Here is a 16760-nt window from a genome sequence, read left to right on the forward strand (position 1 = left end):
CGTTCAAAATGATCACCGAAAAAAAATACGTGATCAAATAATTAAAACTTTTCAAAAAAATCCAATATGGATTTTAAAAAAAATAGCAAAAGATGTAAAGGTTCATTGTAACACTGTTTCAAAAGCCATTAAACAGTATAAGATAGACTTGAACTGAATCAGGAAGCAAAAAAGGTCTAACAGTTATTGGTAAGCCAAAAGAAGTCGAATAACTCTTTCAAAGAGCACCGAACACTTCTATCAGAAAAACAGCTTGTAAAGAACACTTCTTTTGTGCGCAGAGTCAAAGCTAATGCTGGGCTGAAGTCGTATAAAGTTCAGAAAGTTCCAAATCGCAATGCGGTATAGAACTTAGAAGCCAAAAACGAAAATTTTATACAAAAAATACACCTGTTGTGTGATTTTTATGTGGCTGATGGACGAGGTAATTAATGTCCAAGAACAATACCGGACTAAAAAACAAATTAAAATCCCCAAGAAGTTTCTTGTGTGGCAAGCCATTTACAGTTATGTAACATCAGGTACGATACAAAAACGGCTTTTACCTTTCTTAAAACAGCACAGAGTACCTTATATATCAGGCCCGATTTGTCATCATGTCCGTGGTAAATTTTATACCAAGGAAGGCAAATCCAATTGGTCCATAGACCATTGTACTCATATAATTCCGAAAATCACTTAAATCCGCATAAATCTCTTATAAACTTGGTAATCAAGATAAAATTCAAGTGAACCAACTTTTGAAATCGATGTCTTCCTTCTTCGGGATGAAATTTCCACCAATGTTAGTTATATTTGATACTAATTCAGATACAATTTTTCAACAAGATCGGTAGAGAACTCTCCGAGTTAGTTATATAGGTTTGTCATTCCGTTTGTAATTTCTACATTTTTAATTTCCGACCCTATAAAGTATATATATTCTGGATCCTTATAGATAGCGTAGTCGATTAAGCCATGTCCGTCTGTCTGCTGAAATCAATTTTCTGAAGACCCCAGATATCTTCGGGATCCAAATCTTCAATAATTCTGTCAGACATGCTTTCGAGAAGTTTGCTATTTAAAATCAGCAAAATCGGTACACAAATGGCAGAGATATGAGAAAAAAACCAGGTCAAACTCGATTTTTTACCTATTTTTGACCTATATCTGGATTACTAAGCCATTAATATAGACAACATGGATATCTAATGATAGATATTTCAAAGACCTTTGCAACGACGTATATAAGACCAAAGTTGGACCTACAATGGGTCAAAATCGGAAGAAAAAAATTTTAACCCGAATTTTTTTTTTTCACCAAAAAAAATAATTCAAAAAAACATTTTTTAACAAAAAATTAAAAAAAACTACTTTGGAAAAAAAATAAATTTTGTTTACCTAAAAATATTTAAAATTTGTAAAAGATTCGGCACAGCCGAATATAGCTCTTTTACTTGTTTCTCATAATATTGCTTGAAGACTCGAAACAATTTCCCGCTTGACTTCATTACTGATTGCGCAACGGTGTTCGGCTTCTGTAGCTTCATTTCCAGTGAAATACATTTGAAAGAACTTCGCATCATCATTGGAAAGCGGGAGTAATGATCCAATTCTGTGGTACATTTGACCTTGAACTTTAAAGGTGAACATGAAGCGGACGTTGTTTAAGATATTAGTTGCCCCGAAGGACGTCATTTGAAAGCATGGGTTGTATTTTCAGTTATATTGAAGGAAATGGCAAAACAACTTTACCTTTCGAACAGCACATTCCCGGGGATTCCATAGAGAACGCGGCAATGAAAGCAAAGTTGGATAATTGCGCCAATCAGTACGTCCTTGTGATTCCTGTAGTCATCTCCTTATTGTAATGAAGTGCCGCCAACTTTAAATCGATTATTTCTCTTCATCAAGCCATTAGGGAGCGATTGGCGTCTTTTGATATTCTGTTGGGGTGTCTCTGCAGCTCTCAATGACGATGCGGTCTCTTTCCGTTTCTGCTACTCTAGACGTAGATGCCGTTTCGCGATTTTCCTCTATACGTGATTCGCTGTTTCCGCTTCTCTAGATGTCCTTTCCCGAAGACGTGATTGGCGGTAGTTTTTCTTCAATTGAAGTTTGAAATTGAATTTGTTTGTAACAACAATTTAAATTCAATTATTTTTTTTAGACATTTCTTTTTTATATTTTTTCATTTTCATTTGTTTGACGTTATAGGGAATGTATAATAGAGAATACACTTTCTAATAATTGTACCTTGCTAGTTCTGTCATGGTTTTTCTGTGGAAATGAAAATTTAAAATTGTCACCTTCGGAAAAGGTTCTATGGAATCATTATGAACCCAGTAGCCCTTCTATGGAACGATTCTGGGACCAGTTCTCTAGTCAATAATTTTTACTTCAAATTGTCACCCTCGGAATTAGTTTAAGCTTCTTAACAGTGGTTAAATTTATTAATTAGTTCTTCCATCATTGTTTTTTATTCGAAATAAGGACATTTTTGTTTCATTCATTATATTACAACTAGTTTTAAATATAAACTAGTTTAAAATAACTATTTCCTATTAAACACTATATATAAATAATTTAATTAATTAAATACTTAAACAATTAAATTTTTTTTTTTTATTTTGACCTTTTAATTAAATATTCGGAAAAGTTTCCATTGTATTGTCAATTGTCACTACATATCGCAACTGGTGTACGATATTATGTGGTCGTATTTGCCCGGCTATACTTTCTTCCCAGTTTTAAATATAGATTGATTTTTTAAATGTTAAGATAACAGCATTTTCTTTCATAATAAATAATTTTAAATAAATGTACCATCTTAATAAATAATATTTAAATGTATTTAACTTCTTTCGTGTCTAGACATGCCTGCAGAATTTTTAAGAAATTATTTTGTTCAAATTATTACTAGAATTTGCTGGATTGTCTTCATTAACTTTTAAAAACATATTACTCGAGAGATAGAGTAAAAGCAACAGTTCGATGATAAAGAACTTGCTATATTATTATGTCCCGAAAAAAAAAACAATAAAATATTACATATGTATATAGATATGTACCAACAACTCTTTAAACTAAACTGAGTCCAATTGGAAAAATGTAAAGTTCAAGTAAGACAAAAGTTACCATTTAAGATTAAAAATTTAAAATTTCTAGATAAATTTAATTTATAAAAAAATTATTTGTAAGTATACTACGATAAGAAGGGTATACAAGATTCGGCACAGTCTGTTATTTGATTTTTCTTAATGGAATTGTGTGAAGCATTTCTTATCAAAGACTGTATTTCACTGAAGCCTATAATGAAAGTAAAAATTTTCCAATGCTACTAATTTTAATACCGAGACGAAAGACATAATCGAAATTGTAAATGATATGAAAGAACAAACATACATATGTATGTACGAGCATTCTTGAAGTGACCAACTCTTTATCGTCAGTGTGCATTTTCTTTCTGCTTTAATTAAATATAGTACATAGATTACAATATAAATTAATAAATAGACTTTATCATCATCAAGATTGTGTGCACCATTTAATAAGCATTATGACGAAAGTTATGTATTATCTTTAGACAAAAAATATGTGAGTTATCTCAACTTTTTGGCACTACACTCCAGGGTGTGGAAAAAATTAGAAAGTAATAACATCGATCGTATCAGGTTACTGGACAAAAAATGTCCAGTAAAAAATATCATGTTCTCTATCTATGAATTGTCACTTTTAATACTCTCTTGCTCCCTCGTTACAAGTTTTTAAAAGTAAATGAACGCAATCCCGTAACTTCCAGTGATAATTTGTACAAATTATTACAAATTATCAAGTACGCGAACACTACTAGTATCTCAGAGAATTCTTATTGTCAGAGCTATATTGTGGAATTTTATGGGGACCATTTTTGTGGAAGATCTTAACCCTCTAACTCCTCTCTTTCAAAAAGGACATTTAAGGATTAAAATATTCCACAAAAATGTTTGCCGAAAAATTTCAGTATGGGACACCAAAGATATCAAAGTTGTAAATAAAGCTCTTTACGCTTAATTAGCAAAATTACACGCCACCTTGGGTCTCAAATTTAAAAAAAAAATCGCCAAGAATCCATTTATGATCCGAATGAGCTGAAATTTAAAATATCAATTGTCCTTGAAGATCTACAAAAAACATACATTTAGGTTTATTTATTTTGCTCGATTTTTTTGTTGTTTAGATATTTTTTTAAATATCAGATGTAATTGTGATAAAATTGCGAATAAAATAACAACAATTAGCTTACAGTTATCTCGTCCCTATAAAAAGTTACACGCATCCAAAATTGGAACATATAAAAATGTATGTCTAGGGTTCTAGCAGCTTCAATGTTAATGTTAGCAGCTTTAACATTTAAAGTTTCCATAGTTACAAACAATGTTAATTACTGCGTGTTATCAACATTGTTGATAAGTAGAAACTTCTACTGATGGAAATGTTTATAAACATGATGAATGTTGATTCAAGTGGAATTTTGTAACAACATGTAGCTTATAAAAGTTAACAACTTGTTGCAACGTTAAATTGCAAGACGAATTTATATAAGTTGGTGTCGCACAGTGCTTTGTTCTCATATAAGCAATGGACACAATTAGAGGGAGTTGTCGTGGACAAATAGAAATTACTTAACTATTAGATTTTGGTATGGTGAAGAAAAAATATAGTTTTTTAAGAAATCGGTACAAGGTCACGTATAGCTTCCATATAACCTTTGAATACATTTTGAATAAAACATACAGTTGTGCTCTGAATATTGTTACAAATTTCATTATCAATTTTAATTTAATGACATTTACCATGTTTATAAGCATTTCCATCAGTAGAAACGTTTACTTATCAACAATGTTGATAACATGCAGTTATTAGCATTGTTTATAAGTATGACAATATTAACATTGGAGCAGCGAGGTTATATGCATGTAGCCTGAGACAGTCCATAAGACTGCATTTATTCAGGATATACAGGAAGATAGCTGGGTGAAGAAGGCCTCTTCTGGTTCAAGACCCATGTGATCTAAGTGGCAATTTTAGAAACTCTTAGTTGTATTTTTTGGCCCAAAACTATAAAAAATCTAAATATTTCCCAATTTCCAACATCGTCGTTTATTATCGAATTAGGGTCGTAATAATTTCAAATGAAATCATTATAAATCAAACATTTTATTCCAATATTAATTTTTCTCAAATGAATATTGGTTTTGCTAGGATCCTCAATTATGGCAATTAAGAGATTTACATATTGCCAAAAGTACTAAATAAAGTCCCATTATTGTTGTCTGAGTTTTAAAATCCTTTTGAAATTACATCTATCTTAAAGTAATGAAATATTTTGAAGACTTACAGGATGAATACAAATATATGTTTATTGAAATTGTTACAATTTACCATACTTCCAGCCATTTATTCGCTTTGTATACGATAAATCACGCATAACAAATAGATATTTTACATTGAGAAACCAAAACCATTAATGTTATAAAAAAATTTCTTAAAATATAAGTTCTGGTATATCATTGCCAAATAATAGTTTCCATGAAATGGGCACAGTCAATTTAATGCCTCCCTTATCAGTCTTAAAACCTAAAAATCCATCACAAAGTTCACTCAGTTCCCTGATGATTAATGTAGCATCGGTTGAATTGTCACCTTCCAGCAAGTAGCGGAATAGCAGCATAACGGGAATTTTCTTCTCATCCAAAACACGCAACAACTGCATCGCATTACCACCACCAAATATCGTTTCTCCCTGAAATTCTTTCCATTTCACCAAATTTAATTGTTCCTGATGGGTTTCCTTGAAATTTTCGCTTGCCTTGTACTCATAGGGGCAAGCCTCAATTGTGCGTTTCTCAAAACCAAAGCTACCGCTAAGTATCACAACTCTGCCTGCCTTTTCCACAATTTTGGCCAACTCATTGTGAAAGTCAGTAATGTGTCGAGAGATGAAGGGTGAACGGAATTGAAAAACTAACAACTTATCGTCGCTGCTTTCATAAAGTTCACAAGCTGCTACTTTCTCTTGTGGTTCATGTTGATATGCTGATGGACCGTATACAGGAATCAAAGCTGGATGATGTATAGAACCGACCCGCTTAAGATTTTTCGAAGATATTAACAAATCACAGGCCAATTGAGCGGCGTTTCCCACGCAAATGCTGGGAATAATAACTGTGTATCCATCGAAGTCATTGGTAGTTTTATTTTCTTTTAACTGCAGCATCGAAAGTCGTTATATTTAATTATTTTTTGTTATTAAAGTTGAATCTTCAGCAAGAATGACAATGTTTTTTTTATAAACAAAAAGTGGTGCCAGATGTATTGTATAACAGCTGTGTTAAGTAAGTAATCAAATAGATGGCAGAAACTTGCTATAATTAATTCTTTATTAATGAACTAATGGATAATGCAGTGCATATTTACTCATTTTAATAGATATAGCAGTTTCACGACAAAACTGTTAGAATAGCGATGGTAACAATATTCCGCTTTTACATTTTAATAGTAGTGGTTTATTATTTTTATTAAATAAACCGGATTCTTTTAAATTGCAAATAAAAGCGGCAAGTAGTTTAAAAATTTAAACAACTCTATATTTCGGATTGTAATGCCGATTCCGCTTGTCAGAGAAAATGCAAATTAAATGAAGAGGTTTATTATTTGTATTCTTCAGACACTCTTTTTGTGATTTTGTTTATGATTTTTTTTAGCTATAGAACTCTATAATTGTCTCAATAAGTCCCCTTTTACAATACAGAAATTGAAAGGCAGATATTTTTCTCATTCTCTTTTGAACTTACCTAAACCTGTGTAATACACACTCTACCTCTTGAAAGGGGACTAACAAACAGTTTTGGGAAATTGACATTACCACTACTGACCACGCGCAATTGTAATTTAAGCTTTATTTTTTTCTTACGGGAAACTTACTCGGGAAATTTCTTAAACAATCACTAAACATGATATTCTTTTCCGCTTCAGTTTTCTTATTTTGACGATTTTTATCTTTTGCAACTGTTAGCTGAAAAGGGCAACACAGGCTACGCTGTTCATATTGAGTTTTCGTTATGAGAAATGGGGGGTCTTCAAACCAAACAATTCCATAAGAAATATACGGTGTGTAAACCGTTTAACTAGACTCACGGTGAGCCAAAGTTACTCTACTACTACTTTTATACAACTGTTAGTTGAAAAAATTGACGGATTTTTTTTATTAAATTATCATCACTGATTTCTGTGAACTGACGTGGCCTTGTTGGAAAAAAAATCAATTGTAAATTAACAGCGAACGGGTTTGCCGGTTCCGAATTTTCTGGTGTAGTTAATTTTGTGATAGTTTGTTTTAAAACGTTTTTTTCTTATAGAAAGATAGAAAGAAACCAATAAATAATAGTATTTACATTAAATATTTTAATTTTCACAAATTAAAATCAAAATGCATAGAGCCGTTTTAGTTCTTTGTTTGGCCATTGGTCTAGTAAGTGCAGCCGAACAAGATGTTCTTGAATTGACTGATGACAACTTCTCCTCAACTTTGGCACAACAAGAAACAACATTGGTCATGTTTTATGCACCTTGGTAAGTAGCAAAGGATTTTATTTAACTTAAAACAAAAGCAATTAACCGGTAACATCTTTTTTGTGTGCAATAAAAAATAAAATGTTACACGTCATCCCCCCAGATCTCAAGCAAGTACACATTTTTCCATAGAAATTTCACAGCGGTAGCCATGATGGGGCTTTTTTTTTGCACATTCTTTTACTTTATTGTTTGTTCTCTTTGTACATTCACATTTCGTGATTAACGAATAACAACAACAAAAAAAGCAAAGTGTTACTTTTTTCTGATGAACTGTTGTTGTTTTTGCTGTTGTTAATGTGTGTAAAAAAAGTATTGTAGAGAAAAGCTTTATTTACTAGATGGAGTTGTTTTTGTTGTTTGGCTTATCATAATCGTTCACTGTGTGCTAGATAATGTTAAATTGTAAAATAAATTACAAATAGTAATAATAGGGGTTCCTATTTTACAGCTGTCAGGTTTAATTTTTTTTTTGTTATTGGTACAATTTTTAATTAAAAAAAATAGTGGTTTAAATATGTTTTTGTTTTTATGAGTTATTGAGGAAAAAAGTTGTTAAATATAATTGGTTTTTGACATAAATATTTTAAAACCTTTCCGTCATTGGTCTACTAATACAAAATGTTAAGCAAGATAGAATATTGTCATAACCAAAGTATACGCCATAACCCAGAAAAGACTTGTTGAAAATAATATCAGGGTACTACATTAAACAAAATATTAGTTAGGTACGAATCTTATTTTATGTGAAAAACGGACAAATTCTATTTTCATATCTGCGGCATTTGACCGCATATAGAGTCATAGGTATTTAATTAAAAACTATCTCGTCTTGATAATTTAAAAATTCTTACCTCCATTTTCTTAATCTCTGGTTATTTTTTATCGTGACGATAAACTGACAGTTCTCATACAAAAAAAATGTTAATAGGAGGTTTTTATCGTTACGAAAAACGATACCAGATATTGAGAAAATGGGGGTCAGAATCTGAAACACTATTAATATTAAAACAAAAATTGCAGCCATTTACGGTCGTATATGTAAGCCTCATATTGTCTATATACAGACCATAGTATCCGAGATGTACCTAGATATCTAAAAATATATCAAAATTTCAAGATATTTATGTTTTTGCGTATATCACGGCAAATTTTGTTCACCATGAAAACTTTTGCATAAATTTACTATTGGAAAGTTTTATATTTACACAATTGTACAATTTCTTCACTTTTCAGTTCACACTTCAGTTTTATCAGTTTCTACTCCTCCTAAAATTAGATCTTCATTTCAATTTTCTTAAACGCAGAACATTGATAAGAAAATTTTTATCTTGCTCAAATTTTACAATATGCCTTTTATTGCTCTTCACTCTGCAACATCCCGCTTATCATGTTATATGTTTCAGATCATTAGAAAGAGAAAAAATTTTATGTTGGATTTGATTTTGTATGTACAACATGTACAATATTTTTATTGAAAATCAACATAATGCCACACCCTTATCTAAATTTTAACCACAGCTTGGTTAGCCCACGCAATAATAGATGTCAATATACATATATGAAGTACACTTGAGTTTAATTTCCGCTTTAACATCATTATTTAATGTATGGTAATGTTGGAAGAATTCCTTATCAAATTGTTATTTTTATCAGTTCCTCACACCGCCATATTTGTTCAAAAAGTTTTATAAATATTTTTAAAGTAGGTAAATAAAAATTAATTTTTGTTTTCTCTTATTTGTTGTATTTTTATTGTTGAAAAACAATTTTTTTGGTAAAAAGAAATTTTTTTATCTCGTCGAAGAAAATAGTTGATGAGAAAAGAGGCCATCGTGTTGAAAGGCCTTATAAATACAGCAACTCCATCATGACAACTCATACAGAATTCAATTGCATGACAGTGTATCTGTTGCCACATTCTGCAGTCGATCACACAGAATGTTTATCAGTGTTGCAAATGACAGTTATACTTACGCCCTTGACCACCTTGCTTTAGAGCACTCATGAAATCTCTCCTGGACCATCGTTTGCACTATGAAAACGGGTATCAGGTAGTTCAGAATGACTAGGTTTGTTACCACAATTGGATCTTTGGCACGGAACGACATGAGTCTTATTCGGTCAAAGATTGATTTCGTATGAGATGTCTTAGTTCAAAATATAAGATCATTTCTATAAATTTTCGTATAGCAGTCCGATAATTTTTAAAAACCAAATAAGAGCTATCTATATTCGTCTTTTTAGCGAAGAAAATTGTTTGGGTTAAAAAAAAATTTTGAAAAAAATATTGAAAATTTTCTGTTGTAAAATATGATTAAAAAATATTTTTTCCTATTTTGACCCATTGTCGGTCCGAATTTCTATTGCGTTATATACGTCGTTGGAAAGTTCTTTAATATGTTTATAGTCGTGGTTTTTAGCTAATATATCTGCCATTTGTGGGCTGATTTTCCCGAATTTAAATAGCAACCGAACCAGGAATTTAGGGATGTTTTAATCATGTGTGTAAGTTATTTGGTGTCTTCGGTTGATTTCAACATACAAACGGACATGGCTATCTATAACATATTATGTATGAAACTGTATTAGATTCAGTTTACTCTCCTATATTGTAAACAAGTTACAACTAGTGTTCTTTAAAATAACATTTATTAATTTATTTGTATTTTTATAATTACAGGTGTGGTCACTGCAAAAGATTGAAGCCAGAATATGCCAAAGCCGCTGAAATTGTAAAAGATGATGATCCCCCAATTGCTTTGGCCAAGGTAATAACAACAAAACACATTAAATCTAAATCGAATAATCAAAAAATTACTTTTCTGCTTTCAGGTCGATTGTACTGAGGGTGGCAAGGAATCTTGTAATAAATTCTCAGTCAGCGGTTATCCTACATTGAAAATTTTCAAGGGCAGTGAAGTATCACAAGATTATAGCGGTCCCCGTGAAGCTAATGGTATTGCCAAATTTATGCGCGCTCAAGTTGGTCCAGCCTCAAAGGAAATTCGCTCGGTTGAAGAATACGAAAAGTTCTTAAATACCAAAGAAACCACATTGTTTGGATACTTCAAGGATGCTGATTCTAAATTGGCCAAGACTTTCTTGAAGTTTGCCGATAAAAATCGTGAAAAATATCGTTTTGGTCATACCAGCGACAGTGCTGTATTGGAAAAAGCTGGTGAAAGGTATGTGTTACAAAACCTTATAATTTCAATAATAGTTTTTATTAAATATTAAATATTTTATTATTACCAGCGATCAAATTGTTCTCATTCGTGCTCCTCATTTGGCCAACAAATTCGAAGAATCTACCATTAAGTTTGAAGGTACTTCCGATGCCGATTTGACCACATTCATCAAAGAGAATTTGTAAGTTTTAACAAAAGAAGAAGCTCCTTGCGATTACATTTCACATTGTTTTATTAATAATTATTATGTTTCGCTGAAATTTTAGCCATGGTTTGGTTGGTCATCGTACCCAAGATACCGTACGTGATTTCCAAAATCCTTTGATCACTGCTTACTTCTCGGTCGATTATACTAAGAACCCCAAGGGTACCAACTACTGGCGCAACCGTGTACTTAAAGTGGCCAAGGAATTTGTTGGTAAAATCAACTTTGCCATTTCATCCAAGGACGACTTCCAACACGAATTAAATGAATACGGTTACGATTTTGTCGGTGATAAGCCAGTCATTTTGGCCCGCGATGCCAAGAACATGAAATATGCCTTGAAAGAAGAATTCTCTGTGGATAACTTGCGCGAATTTGTTGAAAAATTGTTGGAAGGTGAATTGGAGCCCTACATTAAGTCTGAACCCATTCCCGAAAGCAATGATGCTCCTGTCAAAGTAGCTGTAGCCAAGAACTTTGACGATGTTGTCATGAATAACGACAAAGACACATTAGTTGAGTTCTATGCTCCCTGGTGTGGTCACTGCAAGAAATTGACTCCCATCTTCGATGAATTAGCAGAGAAATTGCAAGACGAAGATGTATCTATTGTCAAGATGGACGCCACCGCCAATGATGTTCCTCCAGAATTCAATGTACGTGGCTTCCCCACATTGTTCTGGTTGCCCAAGGACGCTAAGGACAAACCTGTTGCCTACAATGAAGGTCGCGAAGTAGATGATTTCATTAAGTACATTGCCAAACAAGCCACTAACGAACTCAAAGGCTACGACCGTAGCGGCAAGCCCAAGAAAACTGAACTGTAAGAGAATTTACATCGCATAGTGTAAGAAGTAGAAGCAGCAACAGCATCAGTAACATCTGCATAAAAAATGTTTGTTTGGGATGGAAAAGATCTAGAAAGGAACTTCGCACACATTTCCAAACATAAATCACGAGTTCAACAACTCAAAAAATATCGTATAAATATTTATTTGTTTTTAATTTCCATTCAAGATTTATTCCTTTCGCAAATCTGCATATTTTTATCTATAGCATTTAGTATAAAAACAACAACAACAAAAAGAATCTTTTTTATCATAAATTAAATTTAATAAAAAAAAAGTGAAAAATTGTAATATCATGTAGCATCTTTTTTCTAAATTAAGAAAGGAAAACTTATATGTTTCATATAGTCACCGTCACCTGAAATGCAAAAGGGCGTAACAACCAAAAAATTCAAAATTTAGTTTTTAATGGATATTGGTACAGCGTATCCAAAGCACAAGTCTTCACAAATTTTTAGCTTTCTATTTTTAAAAATACAGACTTTATTAAAGAAAAAATCATATTTGTAACCCAAACACATTTCATTTTATTCAGCCCAATTATGAATAAAAAATTCCGTGGGAGTTTTTTCCCATTGAATTTGAATAGGAAAAATGAGAAAAGGGAAAAAACTCCGGGGGAATTTTTATTCATAATTGGGCTGATTATGTTTTTTGTGACTCCTCTAAAATTTTAGTGTTGATAGGCCCTTATGCATTTTAGATGACGATATGTAGATGAGTAGAGTTCAAAGAAACCTCTGCTGACAATAAGTTGATAATATGGCAATCAAAAGAGAATCGAAGAGTCAAAGTTATATTTAAATGAAGCGCAAACACTAAGGAAGCATAAAATTTAGGTTGTTTTTACAGGAAGCTTACCCGTTTTTAATAGGTTTTGCATAATCTTTGTTTTTCCTCCATAAAGCTTTCGGTATTCGGCCGAATTTTGACTGTATATAATTGGATAGGTATTTCGGTAGATATGCATATTGTCAATTGCACTTTTCGAATTTTCCAAGGTCTAAAATGTTTCTCCGTCAGATGTTGAAAATTTTAGCAAAATCTGTTTAGGTTGTACATTTTATTTGAAGTTTCGAGTTTTGGATCAAAGTAGCAATATTTCCAAAGGCCAGAACAATAGAATTAAATTCTCCAACTTAAGACAGTTTTTTCTAATTGATGTTTATACTGATAAAGTTGTAAATTTAACGGTATCTAAGACTGCTTGCAACATTTATCATATTTATTAACATTTCCATTTTTCCCCAAAAAATGAAAAAAACAAATACATAAATTTTGTTTACCTAAAAATATTTTAAATTTTTATTTTGAAGTATAATTTGGTGAAGGGTATATAAGATTTGGCACAGCCGAATATAGCTCTCTTACTTGTTTTTTTTTAAATATTTAGTTCTTGGTGAAATCGGGTTAAAAAATATTTTTTCCGATTTTGACCCATTGTAGGTCCAACTTACTATGGTCTTAAATCCGTCGTTGCAGAGGTCTTTGAAATATCTATCATTAGATAACCATATTGTCTATATTAATGACTTAGTAATCCAGAATTTATGTATGAATTGACACAGTCGAATGAAACGTACTTGTATTATATAAAACTTTTATTTTGCATATAAATTTTTGGAAATATTAGAAAAATTATATACATATTTGTCAGACCGCCACTGTATAATCTCAATTATTTATTTCACCACTAATTTAGAATTATAAATAAAAAAAAATTTTTGCTGTCATCTTTACGTAGTAAATGTCAAATTTGTTTTTTTTTTTCAAACAGCTGATTACTAAAACGTGCTGGCTGCTGGCTGACTTAAATTGTGCATTATTTGTGTAATTCATTCAATACATGAAACAGAATTAATCATCTATTTATTTTTACAAAAATCCAATGTTTTAAACTCGAAATATGTTGTTGTTCTGCCCTCAATGCAGTAACATATTAATGGTAGAACAAGGTACCACTGGTCAACGTTTTTCCTGCAACACTTGTCCCTACATATTTAACGTAAACAGAAAATCATCAACAAAAACTTTTCCACGTTTGAAGGTAATATTTTTGTATGATGCTGAGGAAAACCTAATATTAATATTATTTTATTTAAAATTCAGGAAGTAGATCATGTTATGGGCGGAGCTGCTGCCTGGGAGAATGTAGATTCAACTGACGCCGAGTGTCCCTCTTGTTCACATAAGACGGCCTACTTCATGCAAATGCAAACACGTTCAGCTGATGAACCTATGACAACTTTCTATAAATGTGCTAATCAATTGTGCGGTCATAACTGGCGCGATTAAATTATACTTTAGATTTTATTGACGAAAACTATCAGCTCTTGATGTCCAAGTTGCCGAAAATTGTAAAACAATTTATAAAAATTCCCTTAAGTTATAAATCTGCCTCCACAATGCAGTCTCTGCCTGAGGAGCTACTGAATAATAATAATAAATCCATATGCAAAGTGGAAGATCCCCAGAGTGTGGAAATAGCTAGAAATTGTTTAAGATCCGGTCGAGTTATAGCCTTACCCACAGATACAGTATACGGTTTAGCATGTGATGCCAATAATGAAAAAGCTATACAAAAGTTGTACAACATCAAGGGACGAGACTTTCATAAGCCTGTGGCTATTTGTGTTAAGGATTTAGGAGATTTAAGGAAATATGGTGAGGCGGAACATTTAAATGATTCTTTGCTGGGTCAGCTACTGCCTGGTCCTATTACAATAGTAATTGAGCGTTCTAAACACTTAAGTAATCCTTTCCTAAATCCAACTACCAGTAAAATTGGCATACGCATTCCTGATTTTAATTTTATACAACAGCTATGTTCCAGTTTTAATGAACAACCATTGGCTTTAACCAGTGCTAATCGATCTTCTGAACGCAGCAGTTTAAATATTAAAGAATTTGAGGTTTTATGGCCATTGCTGGGAGCCATATTCGATGCCGGTCAAGTTGGTATTACTGAAGAGAGGCGTTCAGCTTCCACTGTTGTGGATCTGGCTACGCCTGGTTTGTTTAAAATTGTTCGCGAAGGCGTTGCTTTAAAACATACTTTAGAAGTATTACACGCTCATGGCCTTAAGTCATTAGAGTCTACGGGGGTATAGTTGTTAAGCATATGGTAGCGAGTAGAAAAAGTTATTTTTAATATAATAAACTTATGATTTTTAAAAACTTTGTGTAAATAGAAATAAATTATCCTGTATTCCACATCATAAATTAAAACAAGAGTCTGTCAACCAAAATCGTTTATTATACTTACGGTAATACATTCTCACCACATAGGTTTTTGACAACTGAGTTAGGTTTTTGGCAGGAGAGTTTCCCATCTATGTGTATCTATCTATCTATGGGTAACGTAGAGGCAAGACCTAATTGTTAAAAACCTATAGGTGTAGCATTTAGAAATATAACTTTTTAAGAAATTAAAAATGTCAATAAAATTGCAAACAAATGTTATACCACAGGTGTGGGCTTGTTTGCTGAACATTTTGCAATCAAAAACTCACGACTACCCTTTTTTGACATATAACTCGATTACTATGTCGTGTACATTGAACAATATGGTTTTCAAATAAAAGTAATTTCAAAGACCTTTTCTAACCAAAAATTTTTTCCAAAAATTTTTTTATCAATCATTGTTTTAAAGTATGCTTTGATGAAGGGTATATAAGATTCGGTACAACCGAATGATTTTAGAAAACATGTTTAAGTTCTTTTGCAAATAACCAATAGCATAGTGTATTAACACTTTTCTATTTTATCCTTTTTGTTGTAAATTGTAGGAATGTGTCGTCTACCTTATTTAAAACAATTCAAATTGATCTATTAAAATTTATTTTTGAACTATATTTTATAAACTAATTAGAAAGTGCCAATTATTTAAACAAAACTTATCAATTTTCAAATCCAAAACTTGGTAAGTTTTCGAAAACTTTGATTTTTGTTAGTACGTATACGATGTCCATCAAACTATTTACAAAATAGACACTTTTTATTAAAGTGAACATTAAATGAAAAATAAAACACAAACATGCTGGCTCATCGGTATCCTGCTCCATTTTTCCACTATATTAGTTAGGCAAGTTTTCTTAATGATAATTCGTAGATTTGGCGGTATGTATGGGTATTCTTTTCCCGGGCAATTCTGTTGGTAAAGAGCGCCATCTTTCAGGAGGCCAAACAATAAAAGCGGCTCTGGCCGTCATAAGACCTAAAGCTACAGGTCCAAATGTATTTGAGTCTAAAGAGTGACCTGTATGATCTCCCTCTACCCAACAATGACCTTCGGGTATTCTGACAATTTCCTGTTTGTAACCCAATGTGGATACTACATCGCCTTGCAGGCCCACAACACGTTTAATGATTTTCTGTGAGGGATCTTTGGGCGATATTAATGAAACAATATCACCACGCTGTACATTATTACTGCGCACCGCCCAACGCGATAGGAACACATAATCAGTCTGAGTAGCATCTGGATTTAATGCCGGTTGCATTGATATGCCTATGTATATAAATAAATTTATAATTAATAAAATAAATACATTTTGATATATTATTTATCTTACCATCTACCCTGGCTACATATCCCACACAGTCTAAAAATGTTACACCTATAGGTATGCCAAACAGCACTGATTTAAGAAATCTACGATAAAACATTGTTCCTGAGATTTATAGACCGACCGTTCAGCTTTTCTTTGTTTACTCGAACGCTCACACTCCCGTTGCTACTTACAATATCAGGCTACATGAATTTGCCTGTAGCAAAATATATTTTTGATTAGATTTTGCTTAATTTTATTAAAAACTTCACTTATGTTTTATAATTTTCCTTGAAATCAAAATTATCTAAGAATATGAAAAAAACATTTTTTGTTTTGTCCCAAAGTATAAATTTTGTTAAAAACATCTGTG

The 16760-nt window shown here is 32.0% G+C and overlaps 5 protein-coding genes across 5 annotated transcripts; 3 read left to right on the forward strand and 2 right to left on the reverse strand.

Moving 5' to 3' along the window:
- Positions 1 to 5355: 5355 nt before the first annotated feature.
- Positions 5356 to 6311, reverse strand: LOC135961443 (proteasome assembly chaperone 2). The gene has a single exon (XM_065512944.1). It carries the CDS (start codon positions 6236 to 6238, stop codon positions 5507 to 5509), a length of 732 nt encoding a protein of 243 aa, XP_065369016.1. The 5' UTR covers positions 6239 to 6311; the 3' UTR covers positions 5356 to 5506.
- A 966-nt stretch (positions 6312 to 7277) lies between these two features.
- ERp60 (disulfide-isomerase A3) lies at positions 7278 to 12128 on the forward strand. The gene is made up of 5 exons (XM_065514467.1): positions 7278 to 7593; positions 10277 to 10364; positions 10429 to 10781; positions 10852 to 10965; positions 11051 to 12128. Exons 1-5 carry the CDS (start codon positions 7451 to 7453, stop codon positions 11814 to 11816), a joined length of 1464 nt encoding a protein of 487 aa, XP_065370539.1. The 5' UTR covers positions 7278 to 7450; the 3' UTR covers positions 11817 to 12128.
- Positions 12129 to 13619: 1491 nt separating this feature from the next.
- Positions 13620 to 14137, forward strand: Polr3K (RNA polymerase III subunit K). Its single transcript, XM_065513107.1, has 2 exons — positions 13620 to 13884; positions 13947 to 14137. Exons 1-2 carry the CDS (start codon positions 13744 to 13746, stop codon positions 14130 to 14132), a joined length of 327 nt encoding a protein of 108 aa, XP_065369179.1. The 5' UTR covers positions 13620 to 13743; the 3' UTR covers positions 14133 to 14137.
- Positions 14137 to 15085, forward strand: Tcs1 (Threonyl-carbamoyl synthesis 1). Its single transcript, XM_065513105.1, has one exon. The coding sequence runs from the start codon at positions 14174 to 14176 to the stop codon at positions 14945 to 14947; it is 774 nt and encodes a 257-aa protein (XP_065369177.1). The 5' UTR covers positions 14137 to 14173; the 3' UTR covers positions 14948 to 15085.
- Positions 15086 to 15660: 575 nt separating this feature from the next.
- LOC135960135 (mitochondrial inner membrane protease subunit 2) lies at positions 15661 to 16722 on the reverse strand. The gene is made up of 2 exons (XM_065511358.1): positions 16412 to 16722; positions 15661 to 16347 (listed from the first exon to the last, which is right to left on the reverse strand). The coding sequence occupies exons 1-2, from the start codon at positions 16503 to 16505 to the stop codon at positions 15932 to 15934; spliced, it is 510 nt and encodes a 169-aa protein (XP_065367430.1). The 5' UTR covers positions 16506 to 16722; the 3' UTR covers positions 15661 to 15931.
- Between the last annotated feature and the right edge of the window lie 38 nt (positions 16723 to 16760).

The sequence above is a fragment of the Calliphora vicina genome, chromosome 5, assembly GCF_958450345.1.
Source record: "Calliphora vicina chromosome 5, idCalVici1.1, whole genome shotgun sequence".
Classification (NCBI taxonomy): Eukaryota; Metazoa; Arthropoda; class Insecta; order Diptera; family Calliphoridae; genus Calliphora; species Calliphora vicina.

What these genes read in the sequence shown, in the direction of transcription:
- ERp60 (XM_065514467.1), top strand. Translation starts at nt 7,451, where the DNA reads ATGCATAGAGCCGTTTTAGTTCTTTGTTTGGCCATTGGTCTAGTAAGT. An exon ending in CCCCAATTGCTTTGGCCAAG is followed by an intron (nt 10,365 to 10,428) that starts GTAATAACAACA and finishes TTCTGCTTTCAG; the next exon opens with GTCGATTGTACTGAGGGTGG. An exon ending in ACATTCATCAAAGAGAATTT is followed by an intron (nt 10,966 to 11,050) that starts GTAAGTTTTAAC and finishes CTGAAATTTTAG; the next exon opens with CCATGGTTTGGTTGGTCATC.
- LOC135960135 (XM_065511358.1), bottom strand. Translation starts at nt 16,505, where the DNA reads ATGTTTTATCGTAGATTTCTTAAATCAGTGCTGTTTGGCATACCTATA. An exon ending in ATATGTAGCCAGGGTAGATG is followed by an intron (nt 16,348 to 16,411) that starts GTAAGATAAATA and finishes TTATATACATAG; the next exon opens with GCATATCAATGCAACCGGCA.
- Polr3K (XM_065513107.1), top strand. Translation starts at nt 13,744, where the DNA reads ATGTTGTTGTTCTGCCCTCAATGCAGTAACATATTAATGGTAGAACAA. An exon ending in AAACTTTTCCACGTTTGAAG is followed by an intron (nt 13,885 to 13,946) that starts GTAATATTTTTG and finishes TTTAAAATTCAG; the next exon opens with GAAGTAGATCATGTTATGGG.
- Tcs1 (XM_065513105.1), top strand. Translation starts at nt 14,174, where the DNA reads ATGTCCAAGTTGCCGAAAATTGTAAAACAATTTATAAAAATTCCCTTA.
- LOC135961443 (XM_065512944.1), bottom strand. Translation starts at nt 6,238, where the DNA reads ATGCTGCAGTTAAAAGAAAATAAAACTACCAATGACTTCGATGGATAC.